This window comes from Camponotus floridanus, unplaced genomic scaffold (genome assembly GCF_003227725.1).
Source record: "Camponotus floridanus strain SB8 unplaced genomic scaffold, Cflo_v7.5 scaffold7, whole genome shotgun sequence".
NCBI classification, from domain to species: domain Eukaryota; kingdom Metazoa; phylum Arthropoda; class Insecta; order Hymenoptera; family Formicidae; genus Camponotus; species Camponotus floridanus.
In genome coordinates this window covers 2,303,180-2,328,326 of record NW_020229838.1, presented here as the reverse complement: position 1 = coordinate 2,328,326, position 25,147 = coordinate 2,303,180, and the positions used below count along the sequence as shown (strand labels likewise).

At 36.5% G+C, this 25,147-nt stretch overlaps 1 protein-coding gene across 1 annotated transcript in view; it reads right to left on the bottom strand.

Annotated features, from left to right (window-relative positions):
- Positions 1–7,283: 7,283 nt before the first annotated feature.
- LOC105256396 (chromatin-remodeling ATPase INO80) overlaps positions 7,284–25,147 on the bottom strand; it is a 53,498-nt gene continuing 35,634 nt past the window's right edge. Inside the window, exon 27 of the mRNA XM_025413667.1 lies at positions 7,284–7,339. Coding sequence (XP_025269452.1) covers positions 7,299–7,339 — 41 coding nt within the window. The 3' untranslated portion in view covers positions 7,284–7,298. The remainder of the gene's footprint in view (positions 7,340–25,147) is intronic.

Below are 25,147 nucleotides of genomic sequence, written 5' to 3'. Positions count from 1 at the left end.
TCCACTACGTGTATTTCCTTACGTGGGTGTGAAAAGAATCATGTTTCATTAGGTAAATGAGATTATATTTGGCGGCATTGTCGTTTTATTGAGCCATTTGCTGAATCAGCGAAATAATCTCTCTCCGCCCTTTTCGCTTTTCTCATCATCGCCGCGAGAAGAAGGTTCGTGACGAAAAATGCGTCGACGTATTTATAGCGATTTAATGTGGGCGCGTCGTCGGGTCAGCGTGATTCACGTAATGACTCGTAATCCTCTGTCGGATCCACTTAATACTATTGTGTAGTTTCCGAGCGATTGGTAAAGATTCAACGAGGGTCGCGATTGGGGGGGGGGGGGGGGAAGACGGCCGAATAAGTCCCTCGGGGCATAAGTGGACGCACGTATCCCGGACTCCACCTGGAAAGACCCGAAAGACGCCCGGTTGCTTAATCGCGATTTCGTCGCAGCTGTCAATACAGTACGTTCCAGATTGCCTTGCGAGGAGTATCGTCTTCGCTCTTAATCTCGACGAGTCGATTAGGTTCACGTAAAGGTCGTGCCGGAAAACATCATAAATCATCCTGCTCCCGATATTTTTCTCGATAAGAAACAAAATCAATTTCGACGTATTTTCTCACCTTTGCGGATATCGAAGCTTTAAGGGTTGAAATTGCAGAATTAAACGATCAGGAGGAAGGTTTTTTCGCATCAAAGTTGGATTGCTCTGATGGAAAAAGGGAAAATTATTTCAGATTAAAATTTATTTTCCGAATACCTGGTCTTCTCGATCATCCGGAAATTCTCTCGCCAGGAGAGAAGACGCGGGGCCTCTTCGTCTGGACACGAAGGTGGAGGGAGAGACGGCACGCGTGCCACGCGTCCGAACTCGACCGAAGGGTGGCGAGCGAGCACGAGGTGCTCGATAATAATCTCTCCCAGAGTGACTCTACCGGCCCCACCACTGGGCCCGGCGCGATACGTGATCGGCTGTTGCAGCTGCTGTTTCTCCCGTCGACCCTCTCTTTCTTTCCCTCTTCCTTCCATTCTCTCGGGTTTCTCCCTTTCTTCGTTTGCCTTAGTTTTGTCTTCGCTGCTCGTGATACAGTCCGATTTCTTTCTTTTTATCTTAGGCCCCGTCCGAGATGGCTCCCCAAACACATAAATCGCACACTCTCAACGGAAGTTATCCACCGCTTCCGCGAGAAATCGGAGGTGCGATAAAATCGCGATAATTATGATATCAGAAAAATAATATAAAAGAAGAGATATGAGAAGAAGAAATATTATGCTGGAATATATATCTAGATGCGCCTCGTTGAAAGAGAAACTTTTTTTTCAGAAAGATAAAGTTGGAACATAAATAAATTAATTAAATAAATAAATTAAATAAATAAATAAAAATAAAATAAAAATTGGACATCATGAAATAATAAGGGAACGATATACGCGTATTCGATATAACTTGCTGGCTGCGAATGATCGATTAGAATTGGGCCATAGGCGATAAAAGGTCGAACGTTATGCTCTCGTTCCAACAAAGATCAGGACACCATCATTGTCTATGTTGACGCGAGCTCCCTTCATGATTGTCGCAGGCGAATTCCGTTGAGAGAAGGGACGAGAATGTCCTCGATAGGAGCACTCGAGTAGAGCGAATCGGAGTGGAAAAGCTTGCGATTTGCATCTGACTGCAACCTTCGCGTTTACCTGCCTGCTGCTGCTGTTGCTGCGATTGAAAGAAAAGAGAGAAACGAGAGAAAGAAGGAGTTTCGGCGAGAAAGAAGCATCTGTTCTTTGGCTTTTCTTTGGCTAAAAGGCTCCGTGGGAGTGGTACAACGGGAAAAGAAGACAAGGAGGAACGGTGGTGCAGGAAGCAGGACGATCGAGAAGCCTGCTGCTTCTTCTCCTTAAAATGAGACGGATCCTCGGGCGAAGAAAAAGAGGGAAATAGCGGGCGGAAGGGAGGGAGACGAAGCATCGGTATGAAAAGCTTTTCCTCGTACGCAGCTGCCGTCCTCGAAGTTCATTGGAAATTAATTGGTCCCTCGAAAAGGAACTATCGGGATCGAGACTTCTTTCTCGAAGAGCGAAGAGGAATAAAAAGTTGCACCTTTCTGCCTCGGTTCGTTCGATACGACGACGTGTTTTGTAATTGGCGGAATACTCGGAGAATAGGTGATTTCTCGACATAAAGTAAATGCTAATGAACAGTCTTTTCAGCGATGAGTCAGCGGCTCGCATTCGAAAAACCAACAGCATGCGAACGCCGACATGGACTGCAGTTCCTTTTTTTTAATATCCTTTCGGCCGATTCGGTCGCACGCCACACCATTTCCATTTATCTGTATATGTGCATTCGCGGGAAAGTACGATGGATGCATACTAAGTGAAAAATAAAAAAAGAAAAAATAAAGAGATAGATTCGACCTTTCTTAAATTTTGTTTACATCAAACTTTGAGAAATGATGACTATTCTCATATCCCATCCACATTTAATTAAATGCCTCCTTATTAATGCTTTTTATTTTAAATCTCTACATTAAATATTTTATTAAACAAACTTAGAATTCAAATTTATAAAGTAACATTGTAACTTGAAATTATTTTTAAAAAAGAATTCATCTATTCTCATGTGCATCACATTTAATCAGTGGTAGACACACTCCAAATACAAACTATTAAAGTAGTCAATTAAATAATTCCAATTAATTAAAACATTATTAAAAGTTCATTTAAATAATTTCTTCGAAATAAAATATTTTCTATTTCCAATATTATTTTGCTCATCTCAATATTTGATCCATCAAAGTTCATTTTTCCGTTATCGTTGATGATTAAAAAATTGATAATATCTGTTCTCTTGTCGAGGAGAGAAATCATTCTTCTTTTTCTGTCAAGAAATATTGATTTATTTATAGAAAACGCTTTATCATCGATTTACGAATCGAGATCTCACCAGGCGCCGGGAACATCTCACTCTTAGGACGTGCGCTTAATAACGCGCGTTCTATGCACCCCATTAACGCGATGAAAATTCTCGTCACGTACGCGCCGCGTGTGGGAACCGTCAAGCACAATGCGTTCGTACGCGCGCTTTACGTTTGTGACGAACCGTCCATTGTTATGGTAAAAACAGCCGATACATACGCTCTGTCGCCTTAATCACCGACAGGACATATGGGGTGTCTCTGTCCAAAAGAAAAAACCACCGTACCGTCCAAATTATTGTAGTACTGACCGATGCGAGTAGAATTCAAAACAGAAATCTCTCTCTGAAACTGAATCAATTAAAGCAATGATTTTGACAAGATTTCACCGAATCAGTATTTAATTGCTATAGTGAAAATTCATACTTTATGGTCTTTCATCTGTGTCCTATTGATTGACAGTAAAATTTCATTAAAAAATCAATAAATAATTGCATATATATGACTTTTAAAGCTGTTTTTATTTACTTTAGATTGTTATTTTTTGAAAAATCTTTCAACCACACACACATATTTTTAGAATAAAATATTAGTGTTCCCATTTAGAGTTATATATATATTTTTATTTTTAAAATGATAAATCTATAAAACGATAAAAAAAATTCAAATATTTTTTAACAAAATATATTGCAAAATTTATAAATTTATGTTATGTATTATATAAGACACATTAAAACATCCGTGTGATTGAAATAGCTACTAATAGTTAATTGATTCTTTTGATGAAACTTTACTGGTTTGCAATATTATATTTATAATTATAATTATATTTATAATCGAGGACAATAATTATTCATTACTTTTCAATCATAATACATTGATTCCACTTCTTGTTCAATTAATATTTTATAAAAATACTCACATAATCTTAGCATTACATCAAGCAATCATTTGCATAATTAAATTAGTCAATTTTATATAGATATATTTATCTCTTCCAACTTTCAAAAATTAAAATTGTTCTCTCGCACGTCATGAAATTCATAGATTGATATGGGACACGGTGTATGTGTCGAACGCTTGTACATGTAAAAGTACGAGTATAAACTTGGCATTACGTACGAGCGCCACCGACGACGTCGTCGACTTTCCCAAAGTACGGATCTTTCGAGGTAAACGGCCTGTCTTATCCCTTCCCTTCACGTTTACTTCGGTAGCCGCGTGTATTTTATGCGTACGCCGAAGAATGTCACGTCGTTTTGTAACAAAAAGAGTTTCTCCGAGCGTAAATGACGAGGATTTACCTGGATTCTTGTTTTTCACGCGCTGGATCTCTATTAACTAAAAGAACCTATTAACTAAAATAATTTTATTTAATTATCGTAAATTATATTATATCCCTTTCATATTTTTCATGGAGATTGTTTCATATGATTTCAAATTCATTAAATTTTGTACTTTTTCTGGCAGTTTATAATTATTATTTTTCTATTTGTTTCAGAAAAGAATTCTAGACATCAACACGATTTTTCTGTTGACATATGATATTTCACAGCTTCGTCGAAATAATTGAAAACATTTATATCCGGAAATTAATTATCCCAGCTGGCGAAACCGGAGCAACGTCAGAGGGGAAACTATCGGAGATGGAACGTCGTTCATCCGCCAAATCTATTAACCGAGACTCGGAGATGTAGCATGAAAATGAAGGGACGAACGAGGCATGGAAGTGACCCGGCGTGTTCTTTCATTAGCGAGCATTCGAGTTCGTTTAGTGAAACTGACCATCTGACATAAACTGTAACGAACCGTAACCTTGTTACGCACGCGCGGTCTTTTTCCACCCTCCGATCATCCGTCAAGATACACTGATCCTTCAATTAACTTAACCGAATCGACAATCGGACGTTGAACACGATGACGCTTAATTAATCGATACGCCATTTATCGAGTCGACGACTTGGAGGCGGGCGGCGATGAATGAACGACAATGAAGGGACGAGGAGGAAGTAAACAGGAAGTCATCCCCGACAATTCACGACAAAGCACGGCTTCCGAACAACAGAGAACTTCGGTCCACTTCGGCTCCTCTCTTCACGGTGGTTTTTTGTTTTCGCGGCGAGAAGTTCCGGTTAATACAGAAGCGCCGATCGACAAAAGGCGGGCCGAAAGAACAGAAGAAAAGCGAAGTACGGAAGGAAGCGAAGTCGCCGGCCTTTCTTTCACACACCGTCCCGACCGCGAAGTATAAACGAGGAACTTTTCGTCTCGCTCGCTTTGAATGGGCTCGCGAAAAATTCCGGAAGTTCCCGATCGCGTCAAAGGGAACCGAGAGAAGTGATAGGAAGTCGAGGGAGTCCGAAACGAAAAGAAGGGAAGAAGGGAAGAAGAAGCGAAGATGTCGAAAGGCCGGTCCCCCTTTCTCTCTCTCTCTCTTCCCTTAGATACGGAAGGAAGCGACGAGCTTCTCTTCGTAGCGATGGCCGAGAAGGGGACGAATAACAACAGCATGTGTGTCATGTGAGAGTGCGAGTGGGACAAGGTGGTTGTATATATCTTTAGCGCTCAATATAGCGGAAGCCAAGGTGGTTCCAGCCTCCCTGTACGGGCCACTTCCGCCCACTACCTCTCGACATCTCTCTCTCTCTTTCTGTCTTGACTTCTTTTTCTTGCCGCCTCTTCGTACATATCTCTTTCATCTTATATATTTCCTTTTGTTTTCTTTTTCCCCCTTTTTATTTTTCACTTTTTTTACGTTTTCCAAATTCCTTCATTCTCTTGGTCAAGTTTTACATGAATTATTTCGATATAAAAGGCTTTCATACAGCACGTTTTATTATTGAAGCTTGAATCCATGACATCAAAATTGCCAGGAAGATCTATAAAAGTTTTAGAAATTCGAATGTTTTATTTACTGCATTTATCATAATAAGGGACAAAGTTTATATTTTTATAAAAAGCTGTTAAAAATTAAAGAGGAAGATAAAAAACAAAGCTAAGAAGATAAAAGGTACGTTTATATTGTACTATACACATTTTCTTTTTCATCGTTTGTTATCTCTTTTGACTCAAATGATAATTTAAAGGTAACATTAACGTTATGATATCGATCGATTGTTAACATTAGATTAATTAGACAAAGATCTTTTCAGACAATTCATGCTAAATTTAATCAAATCCTCTATTACTTAATATCGCTCGTTCCTCGCAATTTTTGCGAACCGTATAATCGATCGAAATATATGAATCTGCGCAGGCACCAGTATCTAAAGACTCCGTTCCGCAGATTGTACCATAAGGATATTGCCTGATGCGAAAAGAAGTCAAGGATAGCACGCAGAATAATAAAAGAGATTCTCCGACAGCCGGTAGTTACGCGCACCAGAAGGTACGCTTCTGTTTACGAGATAAAGACTGCCAGATATTTGAGTATCGTAAAGCGAGAAGATGAGCCAATAAATACGGATTTTCAGAGATACGAGATAACGTGATCGAAAATGATTTTACGCGGCAATTAATTTTATATGAGACAATTATTTGCAGAAAATAAACAATAATCGTTTAATGGACATTTGAAAGAGATATTTATCGCATAACATAGAGACATTGATATTAATACAATAATAAGACTGAATTAATATTTAAGAAAATTGCCCTCTTCTTATTATATTAAAAGATATCTAAATCTATGGAAGAAATTTAGACATTTTGTTTACTGCTGAAATAAAAAAATATAATGCTCTTTAAAAATATAACTTGTTAAAGGAAAATAAAGTTTGTCGAGATTTTCTGTAGATCGAAATATTCTTAAACTATTTTATACGTTACGAATTAATTTACGATATATCAATTTTATTATTTAATCCGTGCATCAATCAAATATTAATTGATAAAAAGGGATCAAAAGAAAGATTACCTACATCGAAAACAAGAGAGAAAGAGATTGAGGGAGCGAACTCAAGGCCAGATGCGAGATGCACAGACGGAACGGAAGGAAGCACTTTTTATTATTTTTGTTGCGTCTCTTTTTGGGCCCTCGAGAGCGAGCGAGAGTACAGAAGGGCAGAAGGAGGAAGGGAGCGGGACGGTCCCCGATGGATGCCTATGCCAGGCTTAAGAACGAGGGAGGCAGAGGCTTCCTGTCCCGCATTCGAATGTAAGATCGCGTCGATGTCACGTAAGCATCCGTGTGAGCGGACACGGACACGTGCAAGGGTGAGGAATGGGAGGAACGGGGCCGCGCACAATGAGAGACTTTTACGGGCCGGATTAGTTTCCCCTCCTCCTCTCTCTCCGGATTTAATCTCTCTGTTTGAACAGGAACTCGAACAATTAATAATGAGACCTTCGCTGAGTGCACAGTCTTTCATCCCATAGAACGGGATATCGTTATGATTGTCGCCATCGCGATTCACCGAGATCCTCCCCATCTGCAATCAATTAGGAATCACGGAATTAATCCTTTGTTTCACACCGGGGCAACTTACGAACTGAAACTTCCGTCGTTTCGATAATCACAATTTCTATAAAACGTACAGAAGAATTAATCCAATTTCCGATACAATTTTATAATTTAAAACTTTTAATTGATTAATAAAAATGAGATGATTTATTAATGATCGTAACGAGCGTAGTCGGGTGACGAATCAGGGAGCCGACAATCGAGGCGTTTGTTTTGACATTTCGGCTTTTGTCTACAATCTTTTTCGCTTCCTTCCCAATAGCCTAAATCGCAGAGAGTCACCGGGTGTCTAGGGCGCCGAAGGGAACGAGCTCCCACGGATGAGGAAGGACCGACCGACCGACCGACCGGCAGGCAGAAGCCAGCAGGGCAAGAAGAAGCTGCAGCCGCTCGCTTTTTGGGGCCCCTTCAGCTCGCTCAGCTGCCGGACCTTCCCACGCTGCGCGTATGCACCTACCTACCTACCACCACCTACCTTACTACCTGACTCCTTCGTACGTGTGTGCATGTGTGTGTCTTGTATTTCGATTCTCTCGGTGTGAGTACGTTTATTGCAGACGAGTCGCGAATGAGACGCATATATACGCGTCTAAATCCGGACACGTTTTTATAATCAGGTCACCGAGCAGCTTCCTCTTCCTCCTCCTTCTCTTGTATGCGTAGGAGGAAACGTTCCCTTCCTCGACGAAGAGAAGACAATTCCGGATAGAATTAGATATTTATTCCGGACAAATGTTCGCGGATTGTTTTATGTATATTATTTCTATATCTTCTTATCGTATTTTTACAAATTATTACGCATGTTGTATTAAATTTTTCATTCGCAAAAATAATTTATCAAACAATTTAATTATAGCGAATTGATCACAATTTTGCGACTATTATTTAGTATCTGTCTTATGGTTTTATTTAAATGAATTTATGTACCTTATCATCAAATATCTTGCCGTGTAATACGAGATGTCTTATCATTAAACGTTAATAATCTGCAATTTTTTTTCACCGACAAACTTACGGCATCATCGTCATTATTGTGGTAACAGATACAATTTCATCGTATATCGTTACGAGGCAGCGACTATCGCTGGATCTGTTATTAAACGGGACTTTCCGAGAGTGCGATCGCTTTATCACTTCGACATTATTACTTCCTTATTCGCGTACGCGCGTGCGATCGCAAACGGAATTGAAGTAAAAAATGTTCATAAGCGCCCTGCACGAGCATCGTACATGCGAATTCGCGCGCAGGATCGCCGTCCGATGCTCACCTGCTCCATACATACGAGCTACCTGCGAGCGGATCGCCTCATCTGTTCCCTCGGGAGACCGGTGGCGTTCGCGTAAGAGCACAATCTAGCATCGGATATAGATTTGACGAAATTGCTCAAGATTTTTCTAAAGATACTTTATGGTCTTGTTGCAAAAATTAAATTTAAAAAATAATTCTTGATTTCTTTTTACAAAACATGGTAATAAAGCCTACTTTGAACGCGATAATTTGCGGCAAAATTCAAGATAGAAATCTAGCATCGAATATAGATTTGACGGAATTGCTCAAGATTTTTTTAAAGATACTTTATGGTCTCGTTGCAAAAATTAAAAAAAGAATTCTTGATTTCTTTTTACAAAACATGGTAATAAAATCCACTTTAGACGCGATAATTTGCAGCAAAATTCAAGATAAAAATCTAGCATCGGATATAGATTTGGCCGAATTGCTCAAGGTTTTTCTAAAGATACTTTATGGTCTTATTGCAAAAATTAAATGAAAAAAAATAATTCTTGATTTCTTTTTACAAAACATGGTAATAAAGCCTACTTTGAACGCGATAATTCGGCAAAATTCAAGATAAAAATCTATTATTTCATATGCAGCATTACTTATGCGCACATTTTATTTCTTCAAATATTTTTTATTTACAATGCACCATAAAATTAAATTATAAATATTATTCTATCGGTATTTTTGTCGCAGACATTTATAAATCATCTGCCTGGATAAATTTCAAGTTTCTTAAATATTAAATATGTTCAACTGAAACATATGAACTGACTTTTATGGAACAACAATCTTTTCCACAACAATTAAATGTACCATGCATATGGGACATATTTCTATACTAATATGCAAGATTTGTTATAAATGGTTCACCAATGTCAAAATTAAATCCTAATAAATCCTCCTGGAAAAGAGTAAAGAAGAGCAAGTAAGGGAAAGAGTAAAAAGAAATTACAGACTTATTTTTAAGTATTTCACGCGGATTTTATACGCAGAAATACGCGCATACATGTGTGTATGAGCACGCAAGGAGGCAATCGCGAGTGCAACGGGTACCAGCGCAGGAGGGATCTTTTCGCACAAGGTTCCCTGTTCTCCCACGCCCAAAAACGCTTCACGATAATGAAATTCCTTTTAACCCCGCTGAACTTCGAAAACCGTGGGACGCTGCCGTTTCGCCGCGGTTGCCTGGACCCACGAGCGAACCGCATCTCATTTCCTCTCGTCCTCGTTGTCATCGTCCATTTTCTTATTATCGCTTTCGAGCATAAGAAAAACGCAATACCGTTCTTTTGTAAAAACAATCGATTGAGAAAGATAGAATAAGAAATCAAATATATTGTAAATTTATGATAGATTTATATAGTACATACATTAGCTGCTTTCTAAAGCATAATAAATAAATTTAATAAAGAAGAAATAAAGAACAAAATAAATAAGTTTAATTAAATGCACGATGATAGCATAAAATAAACGATGGTAATGTGTTGCGGAAATTTGCAAATGTTTCGCCAAAAATGAGATATCGTCCGGTCGCACTTTCCGATCTCACGATACGCCGAAAATAAAAATCTCCGTTGCATCCGGCATTTCCTTTCGTGCGGAACGTCGGTCGAGAGAGGCGAAAAAAAGAAACGGGACAATGGGATTCTCATCAATTGCGTGTATAATGTTGGAGGCCGCTAATTACTGTCGAGAAACGAAAGTTTCGGCTCGGTCGAAACATTGCACGCTCGTTAGAAAGCTCGGGCATAATTCCCGTTTACCGAGGAGGAATCGATCTCGCGATCTCCCGTTCATCATTGTTCGTTAATTTTTCATCACATATGTATGTATTAAATGCTCTCCATTTATATGTAAAATATCTAATATTGTGTTTCATATTTTTAATATATAATGTCAATAAAAGGGCGTCAATAAATTATATTGTTATCTTTTTTCCACTATTCCATCAGCTTAGGAAAATAAAAAGTTGAAAAGCAACATGTATGTTACCTTCTAGCGCTTTTTAAAATATATCTACTTTTAAGTTAGAGAATGATAAAAGCATCACTGTGCGAGATTTCTAAAATTACATCACGTCGCATAATTTACATATTTCTCCCTCCTTGCTCTATCCGCCATCTTCGGCATACCATGTGTGAGCTACGAAAATATCTGGGAGACGTATATGCGTTACATCACCTGCGTAAACTGTAAATAAGCTACTGTTACGAAAGTTCGTCATCGAATCGAAGTTTTACTACCGATCCTGAAGTATCCCTTCCCCATGTTTCGTCAGGCTCATCCATCTCCAGTGATAATAAAGTCCGCGGGGAAGGGATATTTGCGCGAGCGAGAGTATAAACTTTCCAATGATACAAACGGAGCAGCTGTGAAAGTAGAAACTTTTTAACTTGCTGGTAAACGTAATAAGGGGGAGCCATATACACAATATTCGTGGGGAAGGGAAGGAGCAAGAAGTTCATAAATATAAGAGTGGATAATAAATTTCTCAAAGTCCGCATTGTAATAATATTTGTCAAAATTAAAAAAAAACAAATTATTACGAATAAATTTACATACAGTAATAGACAAAATAAATCATACACCTTTCAACAAATTGAATTTGTTAGTATAACTATTCTTTTAACAAGCAAATAGATTATTAGATACAGGAAAGTCGAAGCATTTCAAAGTATTTAAATAAAGAAAATAGGAAATAATAAAAATTATGCTTAATTATTTTGTAAAAAATTTATTATTCAATATTGTTACATTTTGCCCTGGACAAAATAAATCATACACTTTTAGAAGTAATAGTTAACAAATAAATAAAGTTAATTCTAATGGTGATTAGTACTTGGATCGCTGTTTTTGTTCAAATAATTCAAACTTGCTCTCATCAAACCACAATACTTTTTTCCAAAAGTCTAGAGACATATTCGCGTACTTCTTGGCAAACTCGAATCGGTTTTATTCAGAAGACTGTAAAATATGAAGACGGTAATATTATGGAAAGAATCTCTTTTGAAATTGGATTTAGAAAACAACTTTATCTTCCAACAAGATAATGACCCTAAGCATAAGACGAAGAAAACCACTGCATTTTTCAAATCTAATAAGGTAAAACTGATCGAATGGCCGCCACAATCATCAGATTTAATCCAATTGAAACTTTGTGCGTTTATTTGGACGTGAATAAAACGAACGTAAGTGACAAGACATCGTCCTATGCAACACTCCAGAAGGTTCGGAAGGAAATTGATCCTGAATACTTAAAGAAATTAGTCGAAAGTATGCCTCGTCGACTGGAAGCGGTATTGAAAGCCAAAGGTGGCCATATTAAGTACTAATCACCATTAGAATTAACTTTATTTATTTGCTAACTATTACTTCTAAAAGTGTATGATTTATTTTGTCCAGAGCAAAATGTAACAATATTGAATAATAAATTTTTTACAAAAGAATTGAGCATAATTTTTATTATTTTATATTTTCTTTATTTAAATACTTTGAAATGCTTCGACTTTCCTGTATTTAATAAGCTATTTGCTTGTTAAAAGAATAGTTATACTAACAAATTCAATTTGTTGAAAGGTGTATGATTTATTTTGTCCAGTACTGTATATACTGTATATACTGTATTTGTACAAAAAATACAAAAATTTATAAAATTAGTGTATTAATAATTTATTATTATATTAGCATCTCTTTTATATTATACGTTTTATAATTGATTAATAATTGCATAATTATTTAATCATATTAATTGCAAAAAAAGTCTTCACTTTTAATTTTATTAATTGAAGATTTCTTGAATAAACTCTCAATACTTTGCCCGATTTTTTTCCGATCTCGATTTTGCACGATTGGAAATCATTATGAAATGCATCTGCTGTTTCGTGGGACAGTTCCGCATATTGCATTTTATTTGACCGTAATCACAATGGACCGCATTCCTGTTCTCCAGGTATCGAGAAGAATGCGAGCTGGTTCCCTCTTTTTCTTTCTCTCATCTTTCTTTCGACCGTACAACAGTACATCCCATTAACGCATTTTGTCCGCATGTTGCAAATAGCCCCATCGTCATTCCGGATAAAAGAATCAACTATATACATTACCGGTGCTACTTTGATACATCAAACTGTTACAACTCTATATATATATATATATATATATATATATATATATATATATATATACATATATATTATTATTATTATTATTAACATTAACATTTTTCCGTAAACTGTGCATGGCTAAATCGAAAAATTGTAAAGTAAACTAATCGTAAAATAAAATTAAAAAAGATATCATTTTAAAACCGTACCGTAAATATAAAATATTTTTAATTTTTATTTAATTATTTCTTCATTTTCGCTCATCTCCGTCAATATCATAATCATTTATAATTTTCTTGTAAAATTTTCCAATAGAAATAAAAAATTTAATTTAGAAAAGTGCATTTTTCCAGATATCCAATAAAATTCAATATTTTAATAATATCGACATTAATTCTGAGAATTATTCTAATTATTTTTCTGAAACATCAAAATCCTTTTGCTTGTATAACAATTTAATTTCGACTATTAAAATGCATCGTCCTTCCAACTTCATAAAAACTTCGAATTACTGCATATGCTAATAATAAGAGCAATCTGCGCACGTGGTAGCAATTTGATAGGCTGACGAAACATTCACCGCGTATCGAACAGAAGGTGGTCACGACGATGATGACGACGATGACGATGACAATGATGATGATGATATCGATGTTGACATCGATGATGATGATGATGATGATGATGATGATGATGATGACGAAAAGGATATTGCTTAGGAGTGGGAACGAAGAAACACGCCTTCTTCATTCGCACGATGGAGAGGAGAATCATGCAGGAGTTATGGAAAGGACGAAAAGGAAGCGAGGGATGGCGTGAAGGTGCAGATGGTGCAAATCTCGGGGAATAAAGCTCAAGTAAAAGAGAGAAAAAAAAACCTGGCCCTTAAAAGAAAGAGTGAGGAAGATGAGGAAGGTTCTCTCTCTTTTTTCCCTTTTCGAAAACACCGATAGGGAGAGAGACACGGAAGATGAGTAGCACCTGGTGGTTGTCAGGGCCGGTGGTAGTGACAGTGCCTTCTGGTGGTGGTGTCAGTGATGATGGTGGTAGTGCTTGATGGACGATGCAACAGATGCTCCCAAGTACCTTTTCGCGTGTGCTAGGTGATGTTGGGAATTTATGAGGCCAGAACGCGAAAATTTGGAATCAATCGATCGATTTTCTAATCAATCGTAATGAGAAATCTAATCTAATGAAGATAGTATTAAATTTAAAAGAAATTTAGCACATTGAGATGTCGAATTGTCGTAAAAATAGTAAAAAAACCGATGAAAAGGAAAGATTTAAAAATTTACATTTGTTTAAAAAAAAATTTACATTTGTTAAAAAAAGTATATTTAAGAAAATCGTAGAAAGCAAAAAAATTGTAATAAATATCTTTCATATTTTTTCTCAATACGTAACTATTAATATTTTAAAATTTTAATTAATGGAGTTCTACGAGTTAAGCTCTCTCTCTCTTATACAGATATAAATAAACACAAATATAATTCATAAAAAAGAAACAGATAAATCATTCTTTTTTTTAAGCTTTCCACCCTTCTCAAGCAGACGGATATAGATTTAAAAAAAGAACAAGACGAGTAGGAGGTCGTAAAAATATGCGGCGACGGCGTTTCTCCTTCCCGGACGGAAAGGATTGCCAAGATTCTCTGGCACCCTGTTTTGCTGCGCGCCGTCTGGCGTCGAGAATAACTCTCTCTCTTTCTCTCTCTTCTTCTCCCGGGCTTAATGAAAGAAAGGGGTGCGCAAGATCCTCCTGTTCCTGGCATGACGCAAGATTTGTGAAGCTCCTTTTCGCCCTACCCTTTGCCAGCCCTCGCGCGTTCGTGTTTCTCACCCGCCTCCGACGAAGGAGGCGAGGTGGAGGAAAGTGGAGACCTTCTGTCGGCCCAGAAGGTCCCGCGGGGTGAAATCCTCGGTAGCAGAAGGAGTCAGTCGTGTAGCGGGGACCGATTGAGTAAAGGCAACGATTGAACCGGCCCCGGCCGACCAACCGGCTGGCAAACCCTCGTCCTGTTGCGATCGTTGCCGACAATCTATTCTCCTTCTTCTCCTCCCATCGCTTCGCGCGATTCCCCTTTCGAAATCTGTGTTCTATTCCGGCCGAATCCTTCCTTCCGGTTCCCAGCACCTGTCTGCGTTAATCTCGCGAGTAAAAAATCGCGCGAGGGTGGAGAGAAGTATCCGAGATATCCCGTTGCACGATTTCAACGTATATCGGAATATTCGATTATCTATTATATTTTTATATTAAATGAGAGTTATTTTATTGTAAAATATATTAGTTATATTTATTATATTTTATATATCATTTATTTATCTATTATTTTATTTCTTTTCTGAAATTATCATACATAATAATGTATAATTATTACTAATTAGAGATAATTATAACATTCTAACTGTTAAATGCGACAGTTGTTATACTGTAAGATGTAATAATTAATGTCAGATATTTTTTTTCAACGCTACACTTTTTAAATTACATGATTTATTGATATAAATATATATGTTGATCGGATTATCTCATATGTAAATAAGAAACGCTCGACAAGGTGGGACGAGAAAGCGCAAGAGACGCAGACGTGTATAGAGAGTAAAGAACAGCTGCAAGACATCCTAAAAAGCATGGAGAATCTTTTGAATCACGGCCCAGGTTCCTCCCTCTCATGTCTTTTTCCAATCTTCTTCACCGGTGCAACGATTAACAGACGTTTCAACGTCAAAAAATACGGTTACATTACGGTAAAGAAATATTTATTCGAATTAATCGTATAAAATCGCATAAAGCAAAATTTAAAATTTTAATAAAAGAAAGAAGTGTGATAAATATAACAAGATGCATAAACATGGAGAAAAATTCACATAAATTACAGTATGTAAAACATGAAATTACTTAAATATACGAAGCGAAAGAAAAATTGCAGTAATGATAAAACTCTCAGAATATCAAAGATAATTTTCCTACGAAATATGGTGAAACGGATATATCGTTTACATGTGCGCCCGTCCTCGTATTTCTTTTTGTACCTGCGAAGCGTCCCCGAGGGGACATAATGACCTTTCCGAAGCCGGATCGAACGTATCCCCCCGAATCCCGAATTCGCTCCCCGTATATATTTACTTACGATATCGCAACGGTCGTTCCGATGAATGAAAGAGATTGGACCGAGTCGGAAATATGAGACTTAAAAATCGCGCGTCGAAAAGACGCAGTCGAGAGTCAATAACGATCGACCATTTTCCACATCGGGATGTTTAAAGACACGTTCCGTCGTTTTTAGATTTGCGTGCGATTTGCATATTATCGTCGTCACATTTTTTACACCTTGTCGCGCGTGCTATATATATAAAGATAAAAATGTCCGACATACAGTGTATTTAGCGTGGTAATATGGGAAAGTTAATTGCGCATCATGTGTATCTTGTGCAGACGCCGTAAAATGTACTATATGTTTTGTTTCTTATGAGGATCTTACATTTTAGTAATCGGGGTGTAATTACGGGTCATTATACCGGGTCTCGATACGCCGTGTAATTCAAGATTCCACTTTTATAATCGAGTTGTGATATCGCAAACTTGCATCCAACGAGAACGTCACATACAGAGTCACGTTAGTTTTTAATGATAGATTCTTCATCAATTTAAAATTAAAATTAAAAATTTTAAATTGATTTTTTCGTAATTCAGATAACTATTAAATGAAGACTAAGTAAATTTGCGATCTGCACTTTCGTGATTAATGAGAAATAATCCTGAACAAGAAAAGTTAAAAATTGTGAAATTTTGAGAATGCATAGAGAATATCTTAATAAAGAATATTTTTGTTCATTATTCTAATTCACTGTGAGAGAACATAAAATCAACCTGGAATTATATTTCTCTCCTTCAATTTATTATTCATAAACAACGGAAAACAGTTTTATAGAGAAAAATTATTCCTCTTAATCGAAACTTAGCATTTTTAATTTAGCTTTAGCAATTATCCAAATAATTATAAAAATGTTTATAAATAAATAATTATTTAAATAAGTAATTATATGTTAAAAACGTCCGTCTTATTAAACAAATTAATATATTTTTATATCAAATTTTTTTATTATCTCTTTTCTCTCGTTTGCGAATAAAAAAACGAGAAATGTAACCCAGTTTTTCGGAGAATCGATCCTTATCCTCTCAGAGTAAATTCAAGTAGCAAGCGTAAAAAGCGTATTACTTATCGAGACACTCTTTGTGTATTCTCAAAGTCTTATAATATTTTTTTGATTTCCGTACTAATGATTTTTAAGAGTGAAGAAGAGAGGAAAAAATAACAAGATTATTCAGCAATTAATCTTTCACGCATTTTAATTTAATTTCAATTATTTTCGAGCAATTTTATCACCAAAATAAACTTGCCTGCGAATTAATCGGGAGGAATCTGTTATTTTCCGAATTTCGCGCAATTGACTTATATGCGTATTCGCGTCGTGTCTGCAATTATGCGGAAACGATCGTTGCTAGCGTGCATCGAACTGCAGTTATTAACCGATCGTCCAACAGGTGCAGCCTGTGCGCGTACAGGTTGCAACAACATTGTGTTCGACACGGGCTCATTACGCGGGAAAGTTGGCGTATTGGTACCGCGCTCCAGAGCGCGGCAGAAAGTCGGACGAGAAGGCGGCTCCCGCATCTAATCGCTCGACAATTTAACAATTTACAGGTGAGACACGTGTCTCTCCGCTCGCGCGAGTGCCATGAATCGAAATGTCAAGTCAAAAACTTCCTCCCGCAGGTGGTTCACGCGCGCGACACGTAAAGATGCCGGAGCGCCTTTACTTCATTTAGGATCGCTGCTCATCCACTTTACAACGGGATTCTCTCCCGAAACTGCTCATCGATCTCGATTCGCGACATCGATCGCCTTATTATCTTTCTATTATCTTATCTTTGTCATCTACATCTTTAATTATGTACGCCCAAAACACTCCTTGTTAACTGCACTTTGCACAGTTTACGCACTTTGAAGATGAGATGACCATAATTAAATATTGTATGAAATTTATATTATATATGCATGTATATATTTATATTATATATGCATGTATATTAAAAATAAATGATTACACTTTTCGAATAAATACATATTTGAAAATTTTTTCTTACAATAGAATCTGATATAAAAATGTGGATATTTCTCTTTTTTAAATCTATTATTTCAAACAATAATTTTAATTATCGCACTTTAAGTAAATATCTCCTTTGTATTTCTATTTGTACTTCTATCATTTTTACGTAAAATAACTTATCGTATATTTTATTTAATCGAAACTCTATTTGAATGATAGTTTTTAATTGTTTTATTTAAAATATATCTCTCTCCCATCAAATGATATATGTGCATAATTCTAGCTGTAAAACGCGTCTTAATATGATTTTTTATCGTCGTCATTCTTTCCATTCGTTCAGGATATTCAACGATAATCGGATTACGTTCCTCGCAAAGAAGTCAGTGTCCCGCCCTTTTTAAGCTTTATTTTTCTATTCTACGGTTGAAAAATCGATCGAGCTGATTTCAGCTCCTGCAGTTTTCAGATTAATCGCGTCATACCTCGTAGAAATTTCACGATCTCCCTTTTTTCTATCTCTTTCTCTCTCTTCTTTTTAACCGTACTTCTTCGCACAGCGAAATCGATTATGTTTTTATCTACTTCGTCCATGTACCCTTTGCCTCCCTTTCAGGAACAGAGACCCTACTATAATCCAACTACCGAGCCAAAAATGATCAGCTGTCCCTGCCTTTAAAGGTTTCCTCGAGAAAATAAAAAAAAATATTAAGTGTTGCCATGCAAAGAAATTGCAGAGATTTTTAGAAAATAATAATAGAGACGATTTTCAATTTTTAATTAAATTTCGTTTAAATTCGATTTCTATTGTTACATTTTATTTTGCGTTTAATTTTAATCAAGTTTCTCTCTTACTACGATGAAAGATAGAATTCAATTTTACGTCAAAATTTATATTCACTTAAATTATTCCAGTCTCAATCCATATAATAAATAACAAAATGAGGTGATACGCAATTAATATGTAAAAGACTCGTTTCCAACCTTTCCTTCGACCAGTACATAAATATTCAAGCAGAGAATCACAGAGATGAAAAATTTAACGAACGCAAGAAAAAACCATCATACCAAAATGAAATTGGCGAGAGACCAGAGAAAATGTGTATCTCAATCATCCTCCTTTTGTAAGTTCGATTACGGAACCAACTCCGATAGTTTAATCCGAAGGTTAATTCTGTAGCAAGCATGTCGGCGAGAAAGCAAGAATGACGGGTAGCCGCGGTACTTTTGAGCACGTGGCACCTGCCGACACCGTTATCCACCTCGTTAATTCGAGAGGTTCTAACGAATCGAGACCATTTCCCGAAATTGGTAGAACTGGCGTCGGGCTTGAAATAATCTCGCGCCGAGCGAGCTGACGCGCCGCGTTACGCTCACGGCAAATTAATTACTTTAATTAGCACTTTATTCATCACAAGGCCGATAACCGACGCGATTCGTGACTTTGGAAAAGAAACATGAAATACGATCTCAAATATATTGCGAGTCGCTCCTTTGAAAAAAATTGACGTATGCCACGTTACAGAATTTTACACACAGGATTTTTTCCATATAAGTAGTTTATACAGTCTTTAACAGAGAAAATTTAATTTCAAAAAAATTAATATTAAATTTTAATATTAATATTAATATATTAAATTTAATATTAATATTAAAAAATTAATATTAAAAATATTAATATTTAAATTAATTATAATTAAATATAATTAATTTAAATAAAATTAAAATTATTGTAACTCTGAAAAATATACATATCTATTTTTAACAAAGGAAAAACTCTTGACAGATTTAAAATTTTTAACTTTAAATTGATAAAGTAATACTATACGTAGCAATATTTGTATTAAATAAAAAGACGAAAGAGAGAGAATTATCCCTTAATTAGACAGAGATACGCGTTCATCCAATAAAATTTCCTTAAATTTCATTTTTTCTCTGTCATCCACCTTATGTTTACAGAGCCTTGCAAAGCCCTGTACCGGCAAGTGTCCCAGCCGGTATTCACCGGCGGGTATCGCGATACTCTCACGGTGTATAACCTGAATGCACAGAGCGAATATTATACGATGCAGCCGGCTCCGGGCCCGTCGTCGGTGCAGGCAGGCAGGTATGGAGCATTTACTTACGGAAGGATAGGTACTCACGACAAAAGCATGTTTGGACTGCCGCTGTGCCAGATGCCGGGAGAAGGAAAGCTGAAGAGAGAGAGTGAGATATGGATAAAGAGAAAAGAGAGAGAGAAAGAGAGATAAAGATGAAGGGAGGGGAGGGGAAGAGAGATTCGTTGTTGCCCTTATGCAGCTTTCACCGTCTCCAGATTAGCGATACCCTGCCGGTCTCGGTGATATTTCCAGGCATAAGTTCGTCGCCCGTCATTGACACCTGCGCGCATTAATGATCCGCAAGACGAGTTCGCTAACATCTCTCCTGTATCAAGTTAAAAAAAAAATCCCAGGAATTACATATAAAAACCGGTTTAATTTCGATAAGTCTGAAAATTTCGGTAAGTCCTACGGATTACAAGGAAAAAGAAACTTCAGCTGGCCACACGCAAGTATTAAAAAGTTAAAATACATATAGAAAAAATGCTTAAAAATTTTTTTTCTTAAAATAATTATATACTCTTATCTACTCTTATAAAAAAATAAATTTCGATCGGACAACTTGAACACCCCGTATATTAAACGGATGACATATGACAGGCAATATGTTAAATCTACGGAAACTAATCGAGAGAAAGCGCGATCGGAAATGAAAGATTTTTTTTAAAGATAGGGTTCCGGAATCGGAAATCCGCAACCCTTTGCACTTTCTCCGTACATCTGGCACACTCCTTTTCGTGCTCGTGTATTATAGAGACCGGAAGGGACCCTCTTCCTTTTCTTCTTCCTCTTCGGTAGCATTTCCCTTTCGTAAGGATTCACGGCTCACGCGTAATTCGCGACATTACTTGTGATTCGAATCCTGATTGTTTGCAATGGATACAAGGTGTTTCTGCATAAATCTCATCAATAGTTTAAAATGTATGTAAATAGAAAATTAAATTTTGCATTTTAATTTAATCAAAATAATAAAATTTAAACTTTAATTTGAAATACATGATCTATATATATATATATATATATATATATATATATATATATATATATATATATAATAATTTATATTTAGAAAATATGATTATTTTTACTAAATATGAAGTTACTTTATATTATTTATATTGACGAGATTTGTTCAGATATTTTATATTTTTTTCTGGTAAAATTATAAATATGTACATAATATTTTATATGTAAATTTTATTATCATAAAACTTCATCAATATATTTCATATTTTATATACGTTTCGAATAAACGATAGGTTTCTTTTGAGTGACTTGACAAAGAAATGCTATAAAAGAGGAGGATAGAGAAACAACTATGACGCGTGGCATCTGTGAAAATGAAAAACTAGAATCATGAACGAAAGACTAAGGAGGAAAACCCATCGCCACATGTTCATGACTAGAAGGAGGGGAATTAAGAACGCGTCAGTGGTTGCAGGGTGGTCTAAGGAAACAGCTGTATACTAAATTTCCTCTCTCGCCATCTTAATAGATTCCTATACACTCTTATTACCATACTTGCTAAAGTAAGGTCACAACTGAAATCTAAATCTAAAATTCTAGATTTTTGAGTCCACAATTCCGCACTTTATAGATTATAAAACTGCTGGGAAACAATTTAGATGTACATTCAATCTTGCCTCTGAAATTCCAAAATTTGATTTCTACCACTTTACATATGAAATTATAAAAGAAAGAAAATACTCCCGATCTTTCTATCTCATTGTCAGATCGGTCGTGGAACGTGCCGTTGCTCCTCAATCGTTCCGCACTTTCAGTTTACGAGCTTGTCGCGCGCGAGTAGTTTCATCGGCGAGACTTGACAAAGGAGGAGAAGAAGAAGGGCAGGAGAAGAGGAGAGATGATCCTTCCGTTCGGCACGTGCCATCTGCCAAAATTGAAAATCTTGGAGCACGCCGCGGGGATAAAGGAAACGGATGTTATAGCCATCAGGAGAGGAGAAGGGAGAAGGGAGGAGGGGAGGACGCGGTGCGCTTTCGGAAAAGATACGAAATAAGAAACTGGGCCCGCGACACACCGACCGCGCCTGTTTGCGTCGGTCGGGGAGGATGGGCCTTTTGCTTCGCGCGAGAGGAGAGAAGAGAAGTCGGTGGTTCTCTCTTGTGCTCTCTTCCTGGGAAGTCGGCGGCAGATGTTCCGACTCGGTTGGCGCGTGCCCGCTGCCACTTGGCAGCGAGGAAGACGGTACCATCTGCCCCTTTCCTCGTCCCTCCCCTGCGCCCCTCGTCCCCACCTTACGGCCCCGGGGCCCCCGCTGCCCTTCCCACCCTTGACGGCGCGCGTGCACGCAGCATGCCGCCACGGGGCAGTGATACGAAATTGCTATCAGCCACCTCAGAATGCACACACAGGCGCTCTCTTTATCCGCGAGAGTGGCTGTTGTTGTCCTACCGGCGGCTGGAACTGATTCGGCAGCGATAAGGTCGCGAGAACTCGTGCGCGGAATCAAAACTCGTTGTGTAAAATTTTGAATATGCAAACTTGCGTTAGCTCGTTATCAGGCTAATATTGCGAATAGAAGAGATCTTTTCTATTTATCGTATTGTATGAGATATGATACACAAGATATTACGCACGATACGCAAGATATGCATGAGATATTACGCGCACAATCACACCTTTTGATCTAGTCGGGAAGAAAGAAACATAAAATAAACTAAATATACTAATCAGGAAGAAAAAAAATAATTTTTTAAATTATGGTGACAATGTGCGATTAATATCATTTCTCATATATAAATATTTAAAGAGAATTTACTTTCGATTCGGATATTTTTAATTTAATATATTATAATCATACGTTCATATTAATCGTTTACATTGTATCGTTTATTCCACATTTATTTTACGATGAAGAATATATGAATTTTTTTATCATAAAATATTATGACTTGTATATTTTCATGTCACATACTTTGCGGCAAGTTTAAACGCGATTGATGATATCAATTATCCTCCAGCATTATCCTCCAGGGGAGTTTCCGATATAACGTAATAATATCAGGCGGACAAGTATAATTATCGAATTAAAGTTCTCAAGTGTGGAATTCGAGAAAAGTGCTATACACGCGTTACGATAATATACAGGGCACGCGTACGCATTCTCGACGATGAGACGTGAGTTTAACCTGACGCCGAAAAGATGTCGATTTCCGCCTGTCGCGGAAATCGGAGACAGCCCTCTTTCTCTCTTGTTCTTTTCTCCATATGCAGCAGCAGCAGCAGCAGCAGCAGCAGCAGTAGCAAATAACGCGACCGATCGCCGAAAATCGAGAAAGCGCCCGTGGCATATGGCATTCGTTGCATCTCGGATGCAGCAGCCGCCGCAGTCTGTCGCACAGTTGTCTAGCTTTTTTCACGTTCTTCTCCTGCGAACGTCATTGTGTGGGCGGGAAAAAAGAGAGAAGGAGAAAAAAAGAGAGAAAGATTCGTTCGCAAATGCCTATTATGAAGAGGAAGAGGAAAATCTGCTACCCTCCCGAACGCTGCGCGTATTGTATCCTCCCCCACTAACCTGGCACTTTTCACTAAGAGACATCAAATTCGAATGTAGGGCATAATTAAATACTATTGGTAATTTGTTAAATTAATTCCGAATTCTTCCTATTATATATAAGGAAATTAAATAAAAATAAAATAAAATAATATTTAAATTAAAAGAAATAAACAATCAAGTTTGTTAATATACTTGATTCTTATGAAACACAAATTAGCTTAATATTGTCATAAGTTTGAGACATTTTCTTAAGTTAAACGATGAACACAAAATTTACTGTTAATAATAAAATTTACTATAATAATTTAAAACATTAAAATTTACTATAATAATTTAAAACATTTTAATATCAAAATTAAATAAGAGCAATTTTAATATAGTTATTCAAAATTTTAATTAATTAATAATATATATTTTGTAAAAAATTTTAAAGAATTCCAAAATATTGTCTATATACTATCATTATATATAAAATATTATATTTAATATTTTAAGTATTTTTAAATTAAGTTTCAGAATATATAATTTCACATAGTGTTACGCAATAGTGTAAATTTTATTATTATTATTTACATTATCATGAAGATAAACAAAAATGCGCATTAATTTTATATCAAATAACAAACAATAAATTAACAAAATTATAATTTACTCACCTTATAGTTGCTTTATCATCATCTGGTACCATCTAGGCCTTCTCTCTTCTTTTCTCTTGTTGATCCTTGATTGCTTCTTCATGGCACTCACTCGCGAAAACAATTATTTGCACTAATCAATGAAATATTATAATCGATCCTTTGCACAGCACTCCCGATGTTAATCTGCACTTTATTATATAGCAATGAAAAAAAAACGGAAATGTAAACTACGATCTGTTTACATTTTTAATGTTTTATTGAATAAATATACTTAATATTAAAAATATTAAAATATTAAATTAAAGATATAAATTTCGCGAAATTTGAAAATATAGCTACATTTCTCGATCCGACAAATTTCGATCGAATAATTAAATATGTATTTTAACACCGATTACACTAATCTATAATTAATAATCACTATATTTATTCATTAAACGTGTTGCGACCATCAATTCGATTCAAAATATATCCGTATCGTACTCACGACGTTTGTTAATGATCGAAAACATGAAAGTAATGTTGATTTCATTCTGATATACTATGCCAGTCGAGTTAATAATTAATTAAGACGTGACAGATTATCAAAACTTATAATCAAAATTCAGAATAAATAATAGCTTTGTATATTTCCAAATCTATAATCCTGCGTGAAAGTTTCGCAAAATACTACTTGTATCATTAATGAACAATCGATTTATCGTGCCATTTCGCTGCTTGAATCAAATAGGTATCGTCGCGATACCCTCACATGTCAATTACGCGGTAGTTAATCAATTACACGAATTGATGATCGCTAATTGTATCAATCATAGAGAATAATCGCGTTCCGAAAGATAATACGACGACACACGGAGCAGCTCACGTCACTACTTATTCCCTCGAGTGTTGCCGCGTGAATGACAAGGTCACAGTACATGCGCATTAATATAAACAACACTACGCTGTAGAAAGGCACGCTGAAAAACGGGTGATTGGTTATCTATGAAACATTTAACACAATAATAAATGTACGCAAAATGTTC